The sequence below is a fragment of the Phocoena phocoena genome, chromosome 16 (assembly GCF_963924675.1).
Source record: "Phocoena phocoena chromosome 16, mPhoPho1.1, whole genome shotgun sequence".
In the NCBI taxonomy this organism is placed as follows: Eukaryota; Metazoa; Chordata; class Mammalia; order Artiodactyla; family Phocoenidae; genus Phocoena; species Phocoena phocoena.
In genome coordinates this window covers 67,940,377-67,958,406 of record NC_089234.1, presented here as the reverse complement: position 1 = coordinate 67,958,406, position 18,030 = coordinate 67,940,377, and the positions used below count along the sequence as shown (strand labels likewise).

Here is an 18,030-nt window from a genome sequence, read left to right as displayed (position 1 = left end):
TCTACTTGAGACAGTTAAAAGAATCACTTGGGGGCTTCCCTGGTGGCGCAGTGGTTGAGAGTCCGCCTGCCGATGCAGGGGACGCGGGTTCATGCCCCAGTCTGAGAAGATCCCACATGCCGCAGAGTGGCTGGGCCCGTGAGCCATGGCCGCTGAGCCTGCGCTTCCGGAGCCTGTGCTCTGCAACGGGAGAGGCCACAACAGTGAGAGGCCTGCATACCGAAAAAAAAAAAAAAAGTATGTGTGTGTGTGTGTGTGTGTGTGTGTGTGTGTGTGTGTGTGTGTGTGTGTGAATTAGAGTACCCCTTGACCTTTAGGAAGTAAATTGAAAGCATTCCAACAATTTTCACATTAAGATGGAGCTAGCCAACCACAGCTGTCTTGTCCTTTTCTAGCTTCCAATGCAAATGCTTTGCAAAACCTACGGAAAGAAAAAAACTCTCATGGTAACATTTAAACCTAACAGGCTAAGTCAGGCTTTTGCTAATATCTAGGAAGAATTTTACTAACTGTAGTGCCAATGGCAATAGACTTTTAAAAACAAGGACAGAAACCGTTGTTTCCATTAAAGGAAATGTTGTTAAGCAGTAAATTGGAGGGAGACCTAGCCACCTCCACCCTCCTCCCTAGTGATGGAACAGCTTAAAATCATAAAAGCTACAGCAACCAAAGAACTCAACTGCCACCGCCTTCTTTGCAGGGGAACTGTGTTCAGAGGCAGCCAGTGTTCTGCCTCCCCCGTATCTGTTCAGAAACCATTACCTCACTACTTTGAAGAAAACCCCCAATAAGTTCCAAAAAGGAGAAATAATGAGTACAAGAGAAGTTCAAAAGTGCAGTACTAGACGAATTCAAAAATAAAAATGACAGTAATACATATTACAATTTATATTCTTCAATGTAATAGCTTTAAACGCCTTTATTTTGAACAGGAGGGAAGAATAATGAAACATTCAACTCACAAAGCAAGAAGAATATCAGAATTAAAAGAATCTGTAAAGAAAGTAGGATGAATAAAGCAGTAAAAAAGCAGAAATAAAAATAAAAACAAAACCAAGAGAATTACAATATCTAAGAGTTGTTCCCTTCAATGAGTCTAGTAAGATAAACACTTGAAATAGCTTAAGGTATGGAGAAGAGTAGAAAAAGGATTGACAAAATAAACAAGAAAGGGTTTAAGCAAGCAATGCTAAACTTTAAGTGACAGAAAATTAAGACTGTATAATGGAGGGCTTTAAATGAATGCATAACATAGTTCTTTCTAAAATTTTAGAATAAATTTTTTTTGGACCTAGAGAGTGTCATACAGAGTGAAGTAAGTCAGAAAGAGAAAAACAAATATCGTGTATTAACACATATATGTAGAATCTAGAAAAATGGTATAGTTGACCTTAACTGCCAAGCAGAAATAGAGACACAGATGTAAAAAACAAATGTATGGATATGAAGGGGGAAAGGGGTGGGGTGGGAGGAATTGGGATTGACACATATACACTATTGATACTATTTATAAAATAGACAACTGATGGGAACATACTATAGCACAGAGAACTCTACTTAATGCGCTGTAGTGTCCTAAGTGGAGGGGATATATGTGTATGTATGGCTGATTCATTTTGCTGTGCAGTAGAAGCTAACACAACGTTGTAAAGCAGCTATACCCCAATAAAAATTAATTTTAAAAAATAAGTAAATAAAATTAAAATGGAATGTTTTCTAATAATGTAAGATATACCTATTCTTTATTTTTCCTTTTCAGCTAAATTTTACATTATTTAAGCAGGGAAGTTTCCTCTTTTACACAACACCAGGATCTACCTTTGGAATGTTCAGATATGTACATCATCTTCCCATTATGTAATTTTAGTAATATAGTGCTTCATCAACTACAGCTGTAATAATCAGATTGTCAGCCAGATTGCCATCACACTGTGAAGGGTCCTCCTAAAAGTATAAAAGCTAGAGCTGTTCCTGAAGATTTTAGCTAAGTAAGAAAAATAACATCTTTCAGAAAACCTCATGTAATTTTAAAAGCTCATGAGAGAGATGTTACTTCAGAAATGTAATAGATTGTAAAAAGATGAAGTTCTTTTGAAAAACTAAAATTTTTAAATATATTGAATTATACAAATATATGAAATTTTGTCTATCTCTTGTCTGTCAGGATAAATATAGACTGATTCCTTTTTTTTTTTAAACCACAGATCCAAACTCTGCAGGTAAAATGGAAAAATTCATCAAAAGGTCTTGAAAAGTCACAGAAGTAGATTGAGTTGAGTAATTTTATTTTAAAATATTATATTAACTTCCAAAGGTTTTCAATAACATCTTTTAAGTGAAGATCTAACAATTCCGTTTTATTATGTTATATTCTTCTTAAGAAGATTGCCAGAATAAATTATTAGAACCAATTAAGGACGTTTTTGCCAATGACATGTTGTTTGACTATAAATCTGAGAAGTAGGCTAAAGACTCAGTTCCTTCTATTTTTTTCAGTTTTTTTTTTTTTTTGTAATGATGATGTGCCTAAATAGTGTTATGAAAAAAAGGGTACATTTAAACTGTTTACATCTAAACAATGCTGTTTACATCTAAACAGCCTTATCATGCAAAACTGAGTTCATCTTTTCTCCAAAGCCAAGGCTCTCCTTACATTCTTTTCATGAATGATACCACCTCCTTCTAAGTGATATTTTCAGAAAAAACACAGAGCAGCCTCCCGCTGCAGTGCTTCTCAAACTTTGAGGAGCATTGGAATCCCCCTGGGATCTTGTTAAAATGCAGATTCTGATTTAGTAGTTCTGGCCTGGGCTTGAGAGTCTGCATTTCTGGCAGGTGCCCAGATGATGCCAATGCTACTGGCCTGTAGACCGCATTTCAGGTAGCAAGAATTTTGTGCATGTTCTCAAGTCTGCTTACATATTAAAAACTTTTGGAGCTTGCCTTTTAAACACCTAGCTGCCCTCTCTCTGCACGTGATGATGGGGCCTAGGAATCTACATAATTTTTTTTTTTTTCTTTTTTCGGTATGCGGGCCTCTCACTGTTGTGGCCTCTCCCGTTGCGGAGCACAGGCTCCGGACGCGCAGGCTCAGCGGCCATGGCTCACGGGCCCAGCGGCTCCGCGGCACGTGGGATCTTCCCAGACCGGGGCACGAACCCGCGTCCCCTGCATCAGCAGGCGGAGTCCCAACCACTGTGCCACCAGGGAAGCCCTACATAATTTTTTTTAATCCCCAAGTAATTCTTATCCACAGCCAAATCGAAAAGCATTGATTAAGAGGTATCTTACTGTATTGTGAAAAGTGAATAATTACCACGTTGTGCTTTTTTTAGTATAAGTTTATGTAGGAAGATGGGCATGAAATAACAAATAGTTTGTTTTAGAAAACATCTGTATGTAAATGGACTAGCAACTTGGAGTATATCATAGAAAAATAATATTTTAACAAAATTAACCGTATAATACTATTAAGAGGGTAAGGATATTGAGTTGGACTTTCTCCTAGCTTCCATGTTGTAGGGCTGGCCATACACAAAATTTCTACATCAGTGACGTTTTTCTTGAGAATCATCCACCTTTCTTCCTGTACCTTTCCTCCCACTTTTTTCTTCCTCTCACTGTGTTTACTTGGGGTCTTCATACTATCCTGCACTCTGGCACACATCCATCCCTTCCTTACCCCAACTATCCAGTGCTCTGTAACTTGCCTCTCTCTCCAATCACCCAAATGTGAACCTCAGTTCTCTGTGTGAGGCTGGCTGCACATGCTTTTGAAGGAAAGTAATTTGATAACCCAGACTCACTTTCAGTCATGACAGATTTATTCTTCCCGGAGCTTTTGGTGTTTTTTCTTTACCAGTGTTTGCTTTTCGAGATGAAGCCGTTTTCCCATGTGGTATAAAGGCTGGCTCTTACTGTTTGAATGGTTATTGTATGTTAAAGCATGCGGTTGAGCCTATAACATAAAGCTACAACTTGTATATAGAAAGTGGTATCTTACCTAAAGAAGGAAGATTTTCGTTTACTGTGTCAGTCATAGCCCTGTCAGTCACCTGGAGAAAAGAGCATACCTTTTAGTGGCTAGGTTAGTTCACTTGTGGAAATAGCAAGGTGGAATTGACCATGTGAAGATGCATGAGGAACTGGAGGACCTACGTTCCTAAGAAGTGGTGCCAGCCCTTGGGAATGCCTCAAATAGGAAATGTAATGGGCCAAGACTTTGGGAACACTAAGGGAATAAAGAAGGTACGATGACAATCTAGCATGGAAACATGACAATTAGGATGGCCATTGAGCCCCGTTTACTCCTCTCTGCCTGGATAGGCTCTGTCACAGGCTAAAATCCTGAGAAATTCTGTGTGGTTCTATCAAAAGTGGAGCGGTGTCTCTGTTAGATATTTATTATCCCTCATAAATCAATAGAACTTTAAGTAATACAAAAAGTGAAGTGCAAATTCTCAGCCAGTGTGGATGCAGAGAGTTATTTTGAACTCAGAGGTCATTCCTTCCTAAATTCTGCTCCCGGGAACAGTTCCTGTAAGCAGTTCCTGCTTTTTACATCTTCTTTTCAACACCCCTTTTAAATTAATTATCATCTAGTTTTTAAACATTTTTGCACTTTTTCCTTCTCTCAAGTTTCTCAAACTACTGAGGTCAGGGATGAGATACATGGGGCTTCTGTGATTCAAGAACATGGAGGAAGACCAAGGCAATCTTGTGAAAGAATATCCATTTCTAGTTACAATCTACCCCATTTTAATTGATTTTAACACCAGATACATCTGTATAATGTGAGGCTTTCTTCCTCAGAACAACAGGATATTCTGTGAGGTCTTCGGCAGTGACGTCTGGAAAGGGCAGGTAAACCATGTTGCTGCAAGTTCAGCATCTGAAAGTATAACCGATTCCCAAACATCCAAGTCCTGGAAAGCTATAAAGTGAAGACAGTGGGTCAATGGGGGAAGAAGTACCCCAAAGTCAAGGAGGTCCAAATCAGTCCTAGTCTAACATATTCACCTCCAACGCATTCTCCCTCTTTTTTTTTTTTTTTTTTTTGCAGTATGTGGCCCTCTCACTGTTGTGGCCTCTCCCATTGCGGAGCACAGGCTCCGGACGCGCAGGCTTAGCGGCCGTGGCTCACGGGCCCAGCCACTCCGCGGCATGTGGGATCTTCCCGGACCAGGGCACGAACCTGTGTCCCCTGCATCGGCAGGTGGACTCTCAACCACTGCGCCAGCAGGGAAGCCCCTCCCTCTTTTTAAAGGAAAAAAAAAAAAAAAAAACTATTTCAACCAAGGTCTTATTCACTGTGGAATGAAATTCAACTAGCTTATTTTCAAGCATGCTTCTAACTTAGCACAGCTCTGGGAAAAATCCCATAATTGAGCCATCTGGGTTGGATAAAAGAGGGAGTTTTTCTATTTGATTTCTCACATTTTGTTCCTTTGTTTTTAATGGGGAAAAATCATTATGAAGTAACCAAATTATTGCATAATGTTAGTGAAACAGGAGAAATCTTTTCAACTCTATACTGTTTCTAAAGAAATCTCTGTTAGAAGATCTGTCTGTGGTCTCTGAAATGTGGTATAGAATGAGTGTTTTAGGTGAACTGACTTGAGGGAATAACTAATAATGGTCGGAAAATAAAGTTCTCTTTGGGTGGTCTGAAATTCAGCAGTGTTTATTTCTTTTCAGCCTCAGCAAGGATATTTTTTTCCAGTGAAGCATATTTTAGCATTTTATGCCCTGGATTTACTTAGTGTGGTTATAATTGAAATCATTAGGCATGTGTAATTTTTCATTTTTTCTTAAAAACAAGCATTAATTGCTTTATAATTCAAAGAATCTGAAATTAAGAGACATTGGAAAGTTGTTTAATCTCTGAAAACTTTGGAAACAACTTTGACAAAATAGACTATGCTGTATGTTATAAATTGCTGTTTGCAGTCCAGAGTTACTTGTTTGAATCTTACATCAATTCAGATCTTAAAATTAAGAAACTGTTAAGTAAAAGGCTCCCCCTGTTTTTGCTTTACTAGGCACAGGGGTGCTAGGTCCTGGGAACATGATGATGAACAAGACAATTTCAGTCCCTATTGGTTGTCAGGGTCAAAAAGCAGAGACAGATGTTATACAAACCGTTTCACAGATATGCCACAAAGAGAAAGTAGCGTGCACAAAAGTTACATATGACCTTTGGAGAGGGGTAGAGGCAGTTAGGGAAGGCTTTCCTTTGGAAATGAAGAAATTTCATTCATACAAGGCAAATGAATATATAATATGTAAAAAATATTAGTAGTTATATGCTGGATCCAACACACAAGTGCCAGTGATCGCTTATTATTATCCTTTTATATGTCTTCTTTTACTCATCCCTCCCATGAAAGCTTCTTGGGGGTAGGAATGCCTTGACATCTAGGTTTATGACTATTTTATGTCAATGGGTTTTGTTTGTAATAGGCCCTGAGTAATACTTGTCAAATTAATATATCACCTTTTTCTTTCATCGTGCAAGTATCGTTTAGTACAGTTATATCTTTTAACACAGGGGTCCCCAACCCCCGGGCAGCAGACCGGTACCGGTCCACGGCCTGTTAGGAACCTGGCCGCACAGCAGGAGGTGAGCGGCAGGTGAGCGAGCGAAGCTCCATCTGCCGCTACCCGTCGCTCCCCACCGCTGCCCATTGGTCGCTTTACTGCCTGAACCATCCCCCACCCACCTCCGTGGAAAAATTGCCTTCCACGAAACCGGTCCCTGGCACCAAAAAGGCTGGGGACCGCTGATTTAACATACATCATTGTTAATATCATTGCTGTCATAATATCACAATGCTCATAGCATAGCAAGAATAACTTATATAGAGATGCAATTTAAGAAAAATGCTTTTTAATTAATATGCCCTAACCACTATTCCATAACTCTCGCAAATCTATAGCAACAAGCCTCCCATCAGAACATGATATTCCCGTATGTAAATAGGCCTGTGCATTGGTCTCAACTTCCGTGATGGAAATCATGAGGATTATTTTACAGTCACAGTTCACTTTTTGTTTGCTTTATTTGTTTGTCCTGGGATCTAAGTCAATTTCATTAAAAATTTTGTCTAAGAATGTTAAATCATAAAAACTTGTTTTGTTGAAAAATGTTCAAAACCCATGAAATGAGGCCTACTTTTCTTTTGGCATCAGGGGTAGGTAAGCACATACCTATTAAATGGAGCATGGTCTTTTGATAGTAAATTTAGCCTATGAGTACATTCATTTTACAGTATTCACTCAGGCTTAAACTATCCTAATTCCTTGCAGAGAGTAAAGCAAGAACACTATCACATGACTGTCTGGGTTTCCGAAATGCTAAGTCTTTATAAAAGCCTTATGGATTTTGAGTAATACAGCAAATGCTGGCTTGTTAAGTAGGATAATCTGATCCATGCACTATGTAAACCAGAATGTAATTTTAGATACTATGGTTTTATTTATATCACAGTTGACTCCATAATTTTCAGAACTTGCCTAATTACAGGAGTACATTTTCTTAGAAAATAAATTCATTTTGATATTTAAATGATTTTAACATTCTATTTGAATAATCTTTTATTTATAAATATTTTATTTTTAATTAAAACATTCATCACATTTCTCTAGTAATGAAACATATAGTGGGTAGAGTGTCCCAAAATTGATAAGTGATTGCCATTTCATTGTGACCACTTCAAAAGAACTTTATTACCAAATACTTCAGGAAAATGGAAATTATATTCTTGCTTATAAGTTAGCCCAGGTCACTAATTCTTTAAATAAATATTTTTGAGCATTTATTTTGTACCAGGTACTGTAGTAGGCATTAGGTGTACTCCTGGGAAAGAAAACAAAACAAAGTAGGCAGAATAGACCATTGAACAACTTTTTTCATGTAGTCTTCCCACCGACTTTTATGCATTTTATTTTTTGGATATCTTGGCCTACCACTCAGAATATAATGACTTTAAACTTTATGCATATTTCTAACAAGCTTATTTATCTGATTCCTTGGCCTACTGAAAGTAGCAGGGGATTGCCTTAAGTCACATATACTGACAATACAAATGATAACAAATTCACCCAGATAGAAGCCACACTTGCCAAAGGATCACAATAGTAATTTGAAATAGTATTTCTCTGACTCTGCCCCAGTCTGCTGCATGAGAATATCAATCTTGCCTATCCTCCAGTTTCTTCCCCAATACTTCTGAGAGTCCCCTGGGGATATCTCAGCCAGAGTTTCTTAAAAGGAAAGTCCTCTTCTCCATTTCCACATCACTGTGGTTGTAGCACCCATCACTGCCAACCAGGGCATTAGCTATGTCACAGATGGCAGCCAATGGCACTGTGACCAATGTCCACCTAGTTCTGGAACCGTGGCTACTATGGCCTTGCTCTCTCACTCTCCATAGAGACTAGAGGATAGCCTTTTATATTAGGGTAGGCTAAGCTGCTATAATTACAAAATGCGGGAAAAAAATGCAACGGCCGAGGGAATACAGAAATGTTTTCCTCTCTCACACGACGGTCCAGGTTAGTGTTGACTTCAGCAAGAAATGCTTCTCAAGCAACCGTGTAAGAACTAGGGCCCTGCCCATCTTGAACAAATAGATTCCAAGGTTGCTCTGCCCCCTGCCCTCCCAGCCACAGGAAGGGAGAGAGCCTGTGGGGGAGACCCAGCCCTACTCAAAAGCCTCAGCTAAGATTCTGTCGGTGAGAACAGGACACGTGGCCCTTCCTCCCTCAGAAGTTAGACTGAGAAGCACGGCCCTGGCTGGGCCACTCCCCAGCCGCCACTCCGTTATTCTGTCTTTTTATGGACAGCAAGCTGTCACCTCCACACCTGTCTTGTTTCACCACCCTAGACCTTTCTTTGCAGCCCCCTAGCTCTGACACCCAGTGCAGTGGAGAGCATCCTTGGTCACATAACCTCTTCCATCTCTACACTAGGCAGGTCTTTTTCCATCCATATAGACAACTTGTAAAAACCTTTACTACTCTTTTCAAGTCCACTGTCCTTCCCACCCATCCCCAGCCTTAAAATATGACCTGCCCTCCTACTGCAGAGTAAAGATAGAGGTCCTCAACTATGAACCACTTCAGCCCTCTTCCCAACATGGCCACTCTTCTTTTCTTTTCCTTCTATCCCAGAGGAATATGCATCCCTGTTTCTTTTCATTTTTTAAACATTTATTTATTTATTTGGTTGGTTGGTTGGTTGCGCCGGGTCTTAGTTGTGGCACGTGGGCTTCTTAGTTGTGGCATGTGAACGCCTAGTTGTGGCATGCATGTGGGATCTAGTTCCCTGACCAGGGATCGAACCTGGGTCCCCTGCATTGGGAGTGTGGAGTCTTACCCACTGTGCCACCAGGGAAGTCCCCCTGCTTCTTTCTTGATCCCACTCTTCTTTCTAATATTATTCTTGTCTGTCTCATTCAAGATCTTGTTCCATTAAGTATTCCTGCTTTCTCATAATTTGAATCTCATTATCTTTCCAGTAAAATGTTCAGTCCTTGAGGCTGTACACATGCTTTCCTTTTGCCTCCTGCTATTTTTTATTTCCCCTTTTTTTTTTCTTTTTAAACCAGGTCTCTTAAAAGACTCCTCTATATTTAACTGTCATGTCTTTACCTCTTGTCTACTGTCCAGCCTTTTGTAGTCCTGATGTAAAGGAGCACACTAAGCTCTGTGCAGCCCCATATTCATGCAACAATTCATATGTTTATGAATTGCAGGCGCAGAGGATTTAGTAGTGAAAAAAATGTAGTAGTGAAAAAAATGAAAGTCTTTGTCCTCTTGGAGTTTACATTCTAGTGAGGAAAGGCAGGGAAAAAAATTGAATATTTGTTAGATGTGTCTATGATATGTGATATGTGCTAAAGAGAAAAATAAGTCATGATAAGGGAGTTAGAACGACATTGTTATTTTAAACAAGTGGTCAGGAAAGGCCTCTTGGATAAATATTTGAGCAGAGACCTGAAGCAAGTGAGAAACTGAGGGAAGAGCATTTCAACAAGGAAATAGCATGTACTAAGGCCCTGAGGCAGGAACATTACTGTACACAGGAAGGACAGTAAAGGGCCAATGTGACTGGAGCAGAACAAGGGAAGGAGGAAGAGGAGAAGATGAGGCCAGAGAGGCAGCTGAGGTGCCAGATCCACAGGGCCTTGTAGGCTGAGGTAAGAATCGTGAGGGGGGTCATCGGAGGGGTTTGAGCAAAGGAATGACCTGCTCGTTAAGGAGACACTCAGTGATGTGTGCAAAAGACCCGAAAAAGCAGAGCGATCAGTTAGGACGCTATAGGGATAATCCAGACAGGAGATGATGGTCATGTGCCCTGGGGAGGTGTCCGTGGAAGGGGTGAGAAATGACTTTGATTCCTGATATGTTTCCAAGAGCAGACAGGCTGAATAGCGCTGGGACCTACCACCTGCCCCTCCAGGGGAGTTTCTTCCCCACGCTCCACCTTGCTCTGCCTCACTTGGGGCCCAGGAGGCCGATCCTTACAGGCTGCATTATGTCTGACTTCCCTTTGGGTTTGGCTCATGAGAGGCTCCTGCAGAAGATCAGATGGCAGGGTGAGCGTGCAGTCGGAGTACTGGTCTCCCTGCCACCGCAGGACGGCTGTGACTGTCTACCTGAGGCTACAACTCTCCCCTACGGTTACCCTGTCTGGATCCCATGAAACCCTTCCCTGTCCTCCCTTCTTCACACCAAGGGGATAACGTCAGTTCCTGCTGTCTCTAGCTCAAGGGTGAACTACTATCCTTTGTTGGTTTTCCTGAACCTCACCCACAGCTTTATAAATAGTCCCTTTAATAAGCTTTCCTCAAACTTGTGCTCTTGACTCATACTGGGAACTAGGGCATCTAATGTAGTAAAAACAGAAGAACATTTTTAAAATCACTGTTATTTACCTGTTTTTCTCCCCAGTAAAATGTTAACTCCTTGAGGACAGAAGCTGTTATATTCCTGTTTCTATTCCCATGATGTGAAGTAGGTAGGGTTTGCTACAGTTGTGTCAATGAGTGTTATATATAATGAGCCCACCTGAGTCCTTAGGAATAGTCTAAATTATGTTTGATATGAAAGATTAATCAAAAGTAAGATGTGTGTGTGTGTCCATCTTAGTGCTTATAGGTATAAGCTCCACCTTGCTGGATAATTCAATTCCCTGGAATCAAAGAGAATTTTAAGAAAAAGCTGAGTAGCTTTCTTACTACTCATTGTTCTCATGAAGATATCTAAACAACAGTTTTGTCGATTTTACCAATTGTTTCTGAACTGGAAAGAAATAATACTTGTTCCCACTATCTTAACATCAATTTTTTTTTCCAGTAATTATAAAGGTAGATTGTGGTTTATTACAGTTACCTTTTAAGTTACAGTCTTTTATTTGCATAACATTTTAATGACACTTATTTCTATTATATTTGGTTATATACAGTCATAAGATTATCAGTGTGATTGTTTTCCTACTAGTTTTTTGTTTTAGTATTGCATTTTGTTATTGATGTTTTCTGTCGATCTAAAGAATATTTTATCTCCACATATTTATAATTCTAATTTTGTGACTTGCTCTTTTTTCTTTCTTCCTTCCTTCCTACCTTCCCTCCCTCCCTCCCTCCTTCCCTTCCCTCCCTCCCTCCCTCCCTCCTTCCTTCCTTCCTTCCTTTCCTCCTTCCTTCTTTTCTTTCTCTCCTTGACTTCTTTCTGTTATTTCCTTTGGGCTAGACCTTAAACAGTAGGCTGAGCAGCCTTGAGGTATAGTTTTAATGAAAGCTTTGCTGAGTAATCATTTGGTATAAAATCCCAACCATTAACAGAAAAAAGAAAGCAATATCTTTTCAAGGTTAACTTTCTTTGTGCTTGTTCCTGTGAATAACACACACTCATTGAATTCATTTAATTATTACCTCAACTCAACTATATTTAAGGTCCATCTTTCTAATGAGGACAACAAAAAAAATCCATAAGTTTATGAGAGCAGATTGTCAAAGAATATATTCATTAAAGATAAATTAGAACCATGGAGTTTTGCTTATATAAAATTGTAGCCGATACCTCAGGGAAATGTCTAGGAATACCCTATTGAGTATATAGTTTGTTGTTGTTTTTTAACTAAAAAGATAGAGCCTTCTTTTTCTTCTTTTCTCCCTTTTTTAATTTTTGGCATTATTGCATATTCTCACAACCTAAATAAATTTTTTCTTTTTAGAGATAAACATTATATACGTGAAAGTACTTATTTATTTGATGGGGTTTTAAATGAATTTGAAAACTGAATTAACACTTGACTTTACTGAAGCCAGGGTGCTTTTGAAACCTGTGGGACTGTAGCAGCTCTAGTCTATTTGAGAAGTAGTCTTTCAGGGAGTATCACCAAACATTAGGTATCTGTGCAGTTCCTTTCACCTCTGCTCAACCCTATTAACAGGTAAATTATGACTATTTGTGGGTTGTTGTTTTTTGGGGTTTTTTTGTTTGTTTGTTTTTTTTGCGGTACGCGGGTCTCTCACTGCTGTGGCCTCTCCCTTTGCGGAGCACAGGCTCCGGACGCGCAGGCTCAGCGGCCATGGCTCACGGGCGCGGCCGCTCCGTGGCATGTGGGGTCTTCCCGGACAGGGGCACGAACCCGTGTCCCCTGCATCGGCAGGCGGACTCTCAACCACTGCGCCACCAGGGAAGCCTTGTGGGGTATTTTTTATTGTTGTTATCCATTTGGAAGATCACAACCATAATGACGGTTGTGAAATAGTAAAATAATGAAAAATAACAAGCGTTGACTTAAATCATTTATTTTTCTGAAAGTTTCCTAAAGTTCCTATGAGAGAGACCATTTAACTCAAGCCACCACTTTCCCAGGAAAGAAGGTGGTAAAGTTTACACTGAAATCCCCAGGCTGAGTATCGGACAGGGAAGAGAGAGCTGAAAAGATTGGTCTGATGGCAGCTGCTTGTTTGAAAATCTGCCTGGTTCAGGCTTCAAAGTAGACTGTGCCCTCCTGCGCCCATTTCCCAGCTTGGCGACCTTGCACAACGTGCTTACTTTGGCCCTCAGTAAAATGAGAGGAGTTTGCCAGGTTACTTATTTTCGAACTCTGCCCCATGGAGCAATAGGGTTTCTTGGAGTTTCCTCAAGAGTCCGACGGTGGGTAGAATGGGAGGACCAACCAGAGCTGGGTTTTTTGTAATTGTTTTACAATTTTTTTCAATAAAGGCTTATGTAGTTCAAAAAACTTGATCGCCACCAGGGTCCCTTCTAGCTCAGTGAAAGTGCGTTGTTTTGTTTGCAGGGGCTTTTTTTCTTCATTTCTCTTTGAGGGGATAACCTTGTGAATACAATTGAATGGTAAGAGTACTAAATTACTGTTTGATTTGGAAAAGCTAAATGAACGAACTCATGTGAGAGCCTCACTTTCCTTTAAATAGAAAGGGGCGGGGAGAAAAAACACATAGGATTTTAGCCCTGGAAGAAAATCCCCATATTGGGACAAAAGCTTGGAACTGGGCTGGCAGCAGTGAGGGATTTAAGATAACTTATGAAAAGTGAAAAACTAAAGAGAATATTTGGTCTAACTTTCTTTTTTAATTTGAGATGATAATCTTATAAATCAATTTCGTTGTATTTTAAATAGAGATAACGTGCCCTACTATTTGCTTCAGGCAGTTTTCTAAGCTCTTGGGTAAATTATTACGCATATGTCACAACACATTGCTTCAAAAGTTTTTCTTGGCTATTATTAATTGATTTCTCCATGAACATAGAAAACTGTTAAAGCTACCTGAGTTATAGTTCCTTATTGTTTATGGAATACCCAAACAAGCATCTGTATTAAAACTAAATAGGTCAATTTTCTAGCTAATTATAGAGACCTAATTTTTGTTTTTTTGTCATCTTATTGGGATGAGAACAAGGGAAGTAGTGGTTGTTCTTGGACCTCGCATTCAGCAATTCCTCACATTTCTTTCTGTACGTGGCAAAATTGGTTAATAGCACCAATTCCAGAGTCGGGCAGCTTGACTAAGTCATTTTACCTCTCTTTGCCACCGTTTCCTTATAATCATGTAATTGTTTTCTACTTCATAATGTTGTTGTGGGGATAAGTGAATTAATATATGCGATGCACTTAGTACAGTCGCTGGCCTATGGTTGTCATGGTTTTGTGTATTATTGTTAGCCATTATTATATTATTGAGAAAGTGGAGGGTTTTTTTTTACATCTTTATTGTAGTATAATTGCTTTACAATGTTGTGTTAGTTTCTGCTGTATAACACAGTGAATCAGCTATACGTATACATATATCCCCATATCCCCTCCCTCTTGCGTCTCCCTCCCTCCCACCCTCCCTATCCCACCCCTCTCGGTGGTCACAAAGCACCGAGCTGATCTCCCTGTGCTACGTGGCTGCTTCCCACTAGCTAGCTATTTTACGTTTGGTAGTGTATGTATGTCGCTGCTACTCTCTCACTTCGTCCCAGCTTACACTTCCCCCTCCCCGTGTCCTCAAGTCCATTCTCTACGTTTGCATCTTTGTTCCTGTCCTGCCCCTAGGTTCTTCAGAACCTTTTTTTTTTTTTTTAGATTCCATATATATGTGTTAGCATACGGTATTTGTTTTTCTCTTTCTGACTTACTTCACTCTGTATGACAGACTCTAGGTCCATCCAGCTCACTACAAATAACTCAATTTTGTTTCTTTTTATGGCAGAGTAATATTCCTTTGTATATATGTACCACATCTTCTTTATCCATTCATCTGTCGATGGACACCTAGGTTGAAAAGCAGATATTTTAACCCTTAAGGAAAATCCAACGTACATGAGAGATGAGAGTCTCTGTGCTTAGGAAGGTGGAAAGGTATATTCTCACTCATTTGTGAGAATGAGTTCAAGATAAAATTAATATGACAGCATTCCATGAAAAGGATTGGTACAGAGATACCAGAGTCTTGAGGACCTTTTAGGATGCTCTATTCCAGGCAAGAGGTAAAGATGTCCTGAACTACTGTTTTAGTTCTTTCAGGCTGCTATAACAAAAGTACCATAGTCTAGGTGGTTTATAAACAACAGAAATTTATTCTCACAGTTTAAGAGGCTGAGAAGTCCAAGATCAAAGTGCCAGCAGACCCCATGTCTGGTGAGGGCCCACTTCCTGGTTTATGATGGCCATCTTCTTGCTATGTCCTCACATGGTGGAAGAGCAGAGAGAGCTCTCTGGGGCCTTTTTTATAAGGACACCATTCACGTTCATGAGGACACTACCCTCATGACCTAAAAACCTCCCAAAGGCCCCACCTTCTAGTACACATTCAGGGTTAGGATTTCAGCATATGAATTTTGAGGGGACACAAACATTTGGTCTATTGCAACTACTCTTGTGGTATTGGAGTAGAAGGAAAAGGATATGTGAAAGATTACAGGCTTGTATTTAGGGCAAGAGGAAGAAGACACTAACCTTAGACTTGCAAAGTGGGTGACTAGCATTATGGGTGTAACAAACCCAGGATTGTTCTTTGGTTTCCGAATAGTTTCTATATATTGAGAAATAAGGAATACAAAATTTAAAAGACGAATAAAGATTAAATGTGGTCATATCATACATATACTATATGATTTGTATAATAATTAAATAGCTAGTAATCTTCATAAGGGAGCATGTAGATAAGATCTTTTAAAGAATTTTCCTCCAGTTAAGAAAAACATGTCCTATTTTTTCAATTCTCTCATTTCGGTTCCTACATTATATTGCATCAAAGCCTAGAGATTTGTTATTCTTTGATTCTTATATCCCAAGACTGCTGATGTAGTGATGTGAGGAACTCAGGCATAAAACCTGTTGAGAATTAAACCATCGCCTTCTGCATTTAATCCAACATACTACGTATGATATATGCAGTTTCTCAGAGTTGCAGATAACTTTGGTCAATTATTTCATACATATTTTTATTGTCTTACAGGTTCGATGGATGATGTACTGGATTGTCTTTGCTCTCTATACTGTGACTGAAACAGTAGCAGATCAGACAGTTGCTTGGTAAGTTCTAGTGTTGACAAAAGGCCAGACTATAGACTTGATCAGGTGTCCTGAGTTCTTATCCTGCTCCGGCTGTTAACTGAGTGAATTTGATCAGTCTACCTAATTATCCATTGTATCATTTTCTTCATGTGGGTTCCCCACAAGAACATTACTTTCCTTTTGAAATCCCCCAGGTGAAGGCGGCTCATCCTCCCCACATGCCACTCCCTGCCCATCTCCCACACACCTCCCACTACCTTGGAATAGAGAAAACTTGGTTGTCGTTATCTTTTTTCCACACTGATGACTTCAGACTGTTTTTTCTTGATTACTTCCTAAACGACTCCTCTTTTGAATCCCCCAGCATCTGGTTTTAGCGCTCCCTCCCCATCCTTAAAAGTCTCATCTACAAACATTCAAACTGGATGATGTCAAATCCACACAGAAACACCCCCCAACACCAGCTCCTTGACTGCTCTATTCCAAACAGCATGGGGCAAAATTAAAGCATGTTTATATCCTCGAGGATTTAACATTTTACTGAGGAGCAGTACTTAATGGAACAGCTTGAATCTCCTTGTGCTGTATTTCAGTAGTGTATCTCCGTCTATACCTTTCCATCATTTGGAGAAATCCTCCTTTCAAGCTCTTTAAACTTTTACTACCTTGCCACTATCTTCAGCCGCCTTTCCTGCACAAACCTTCATCCTAAATTAGCCCAACAATTGCTTTTCTTTGCTTCTTTACCCGGGCTACCAGTTGAGCTGAAAAAAATCAATCAGCTGCTCATATTGGCATCAGTTTGAAAGTCACGATTCCCTTTACTTGCTTTTGGTCAGTGGCTACTTCCATTCCCTCCTGCATCTGTTTCAAACATTTAACTGTTCTCTGCTTAAACTGTCTTTCTGACTTTGCTATTCTCATCATATTCTCGTAGCACACTAGGTCACATTGGATTGCTAGGAAAAAACAGGAGTCATCAGACTTAAATGTTCTTAACGACCTGCCTTTATTTTTCAACTTCTCAGTATCTGCATTGATCTTTCTCTTCCTCTGTCCCACAGCTCATTTATTTACCTGTTATGTTTTGGTGTAGGGGTTTGGGGAGGGTTGTTTGTTTGTTTTTAAGTGGCAGAACACAGATTCCAGGCCATACTAGGTCTCTTAAATTTCAATGCTCTCTCTTTAAAGACTTCTATTTTTTTTTTTTCCTGATTGCAGATGTAGCACATATACACTATTGAAAAGTAAACAACGTAGAAAATGCTTACCACGAGCAATGATGGTCCAGAAACTCCTCTGTAACTGCACTGCAGAGACCCTTCGTAGACTACACAAGAGTCATTCCTCACTGCCCCCTGCCCATCTGTCTCATCAGAAGAGCCCAGATTTTTTTTTTATCATGTATCTTAGTACTTCATGTACCACAAGATGCTGGTCTCCTCATGATGTATTAGTTAACTTTTGCTGTGGCAACAAACAACCCTAAAAGCACAATGGGTTAGAAAAACAAACATTCATTTCTTGCTCAAGCTATATGAGGACAAATGGTTGGCTGCAACTTTACTGGGCTCAGCTCAGTTTTAAGTGTCTTCTTGTTCAAGGACCAAGGCTGAAGAAGCAGCTGTTCTCGTGGCAAAAAGCAAAAGTTGAAAGCAAGAGGTTGGGGGTGTTGAGGTGAGGGAGTCAAAGGGCATTTAAAGCATCTCCTTGCATGTGACATATGTCACACTCACATTCTGTTGCCCAAAGCAGGTCACATGGCTAAAGCCATGGTCATTGCTTGAGGAAGTGTATTCAGCCTACCTAGAAGGCACTGAAAAATCAAGTGGGAAGGGGCATTGATATATTACCCTAATTCCCAGGTTACCACAATGGCAATTCCATTCTCCTTTCAAGTGAACAGTTTAGGTCTGTCAAGTGCTGCGGTTCTGGCCAAATGAAATTGGAGGGGACGTTTTCTGGGAGTCCTAAGGGAAGGAGATGTG

General features: G+C 39.9%; 1 protein-coding gene across 1 annotated transcript in view; it reads left to right on the top strand.

Moving 5' to 3' along the window:
* REEP3 (receptor accessory protein 3) overlaps positions 1–18,030 on the top strand; it is a 97,300-nt gene that overhangs the window by 58,948 nt on the left and 20,322 nt on the right. The window contains exon 3 of the mRNA XM_065894017.1: positions 15,984–16,060. Within this exon, the coding sequence (XP_065750089.1) occupies positions 15,984–16,060 (77 nt within the window). The remainder of the gene's footprint in view (positions 1–15,983; positions 16,061–18,030) is intronic.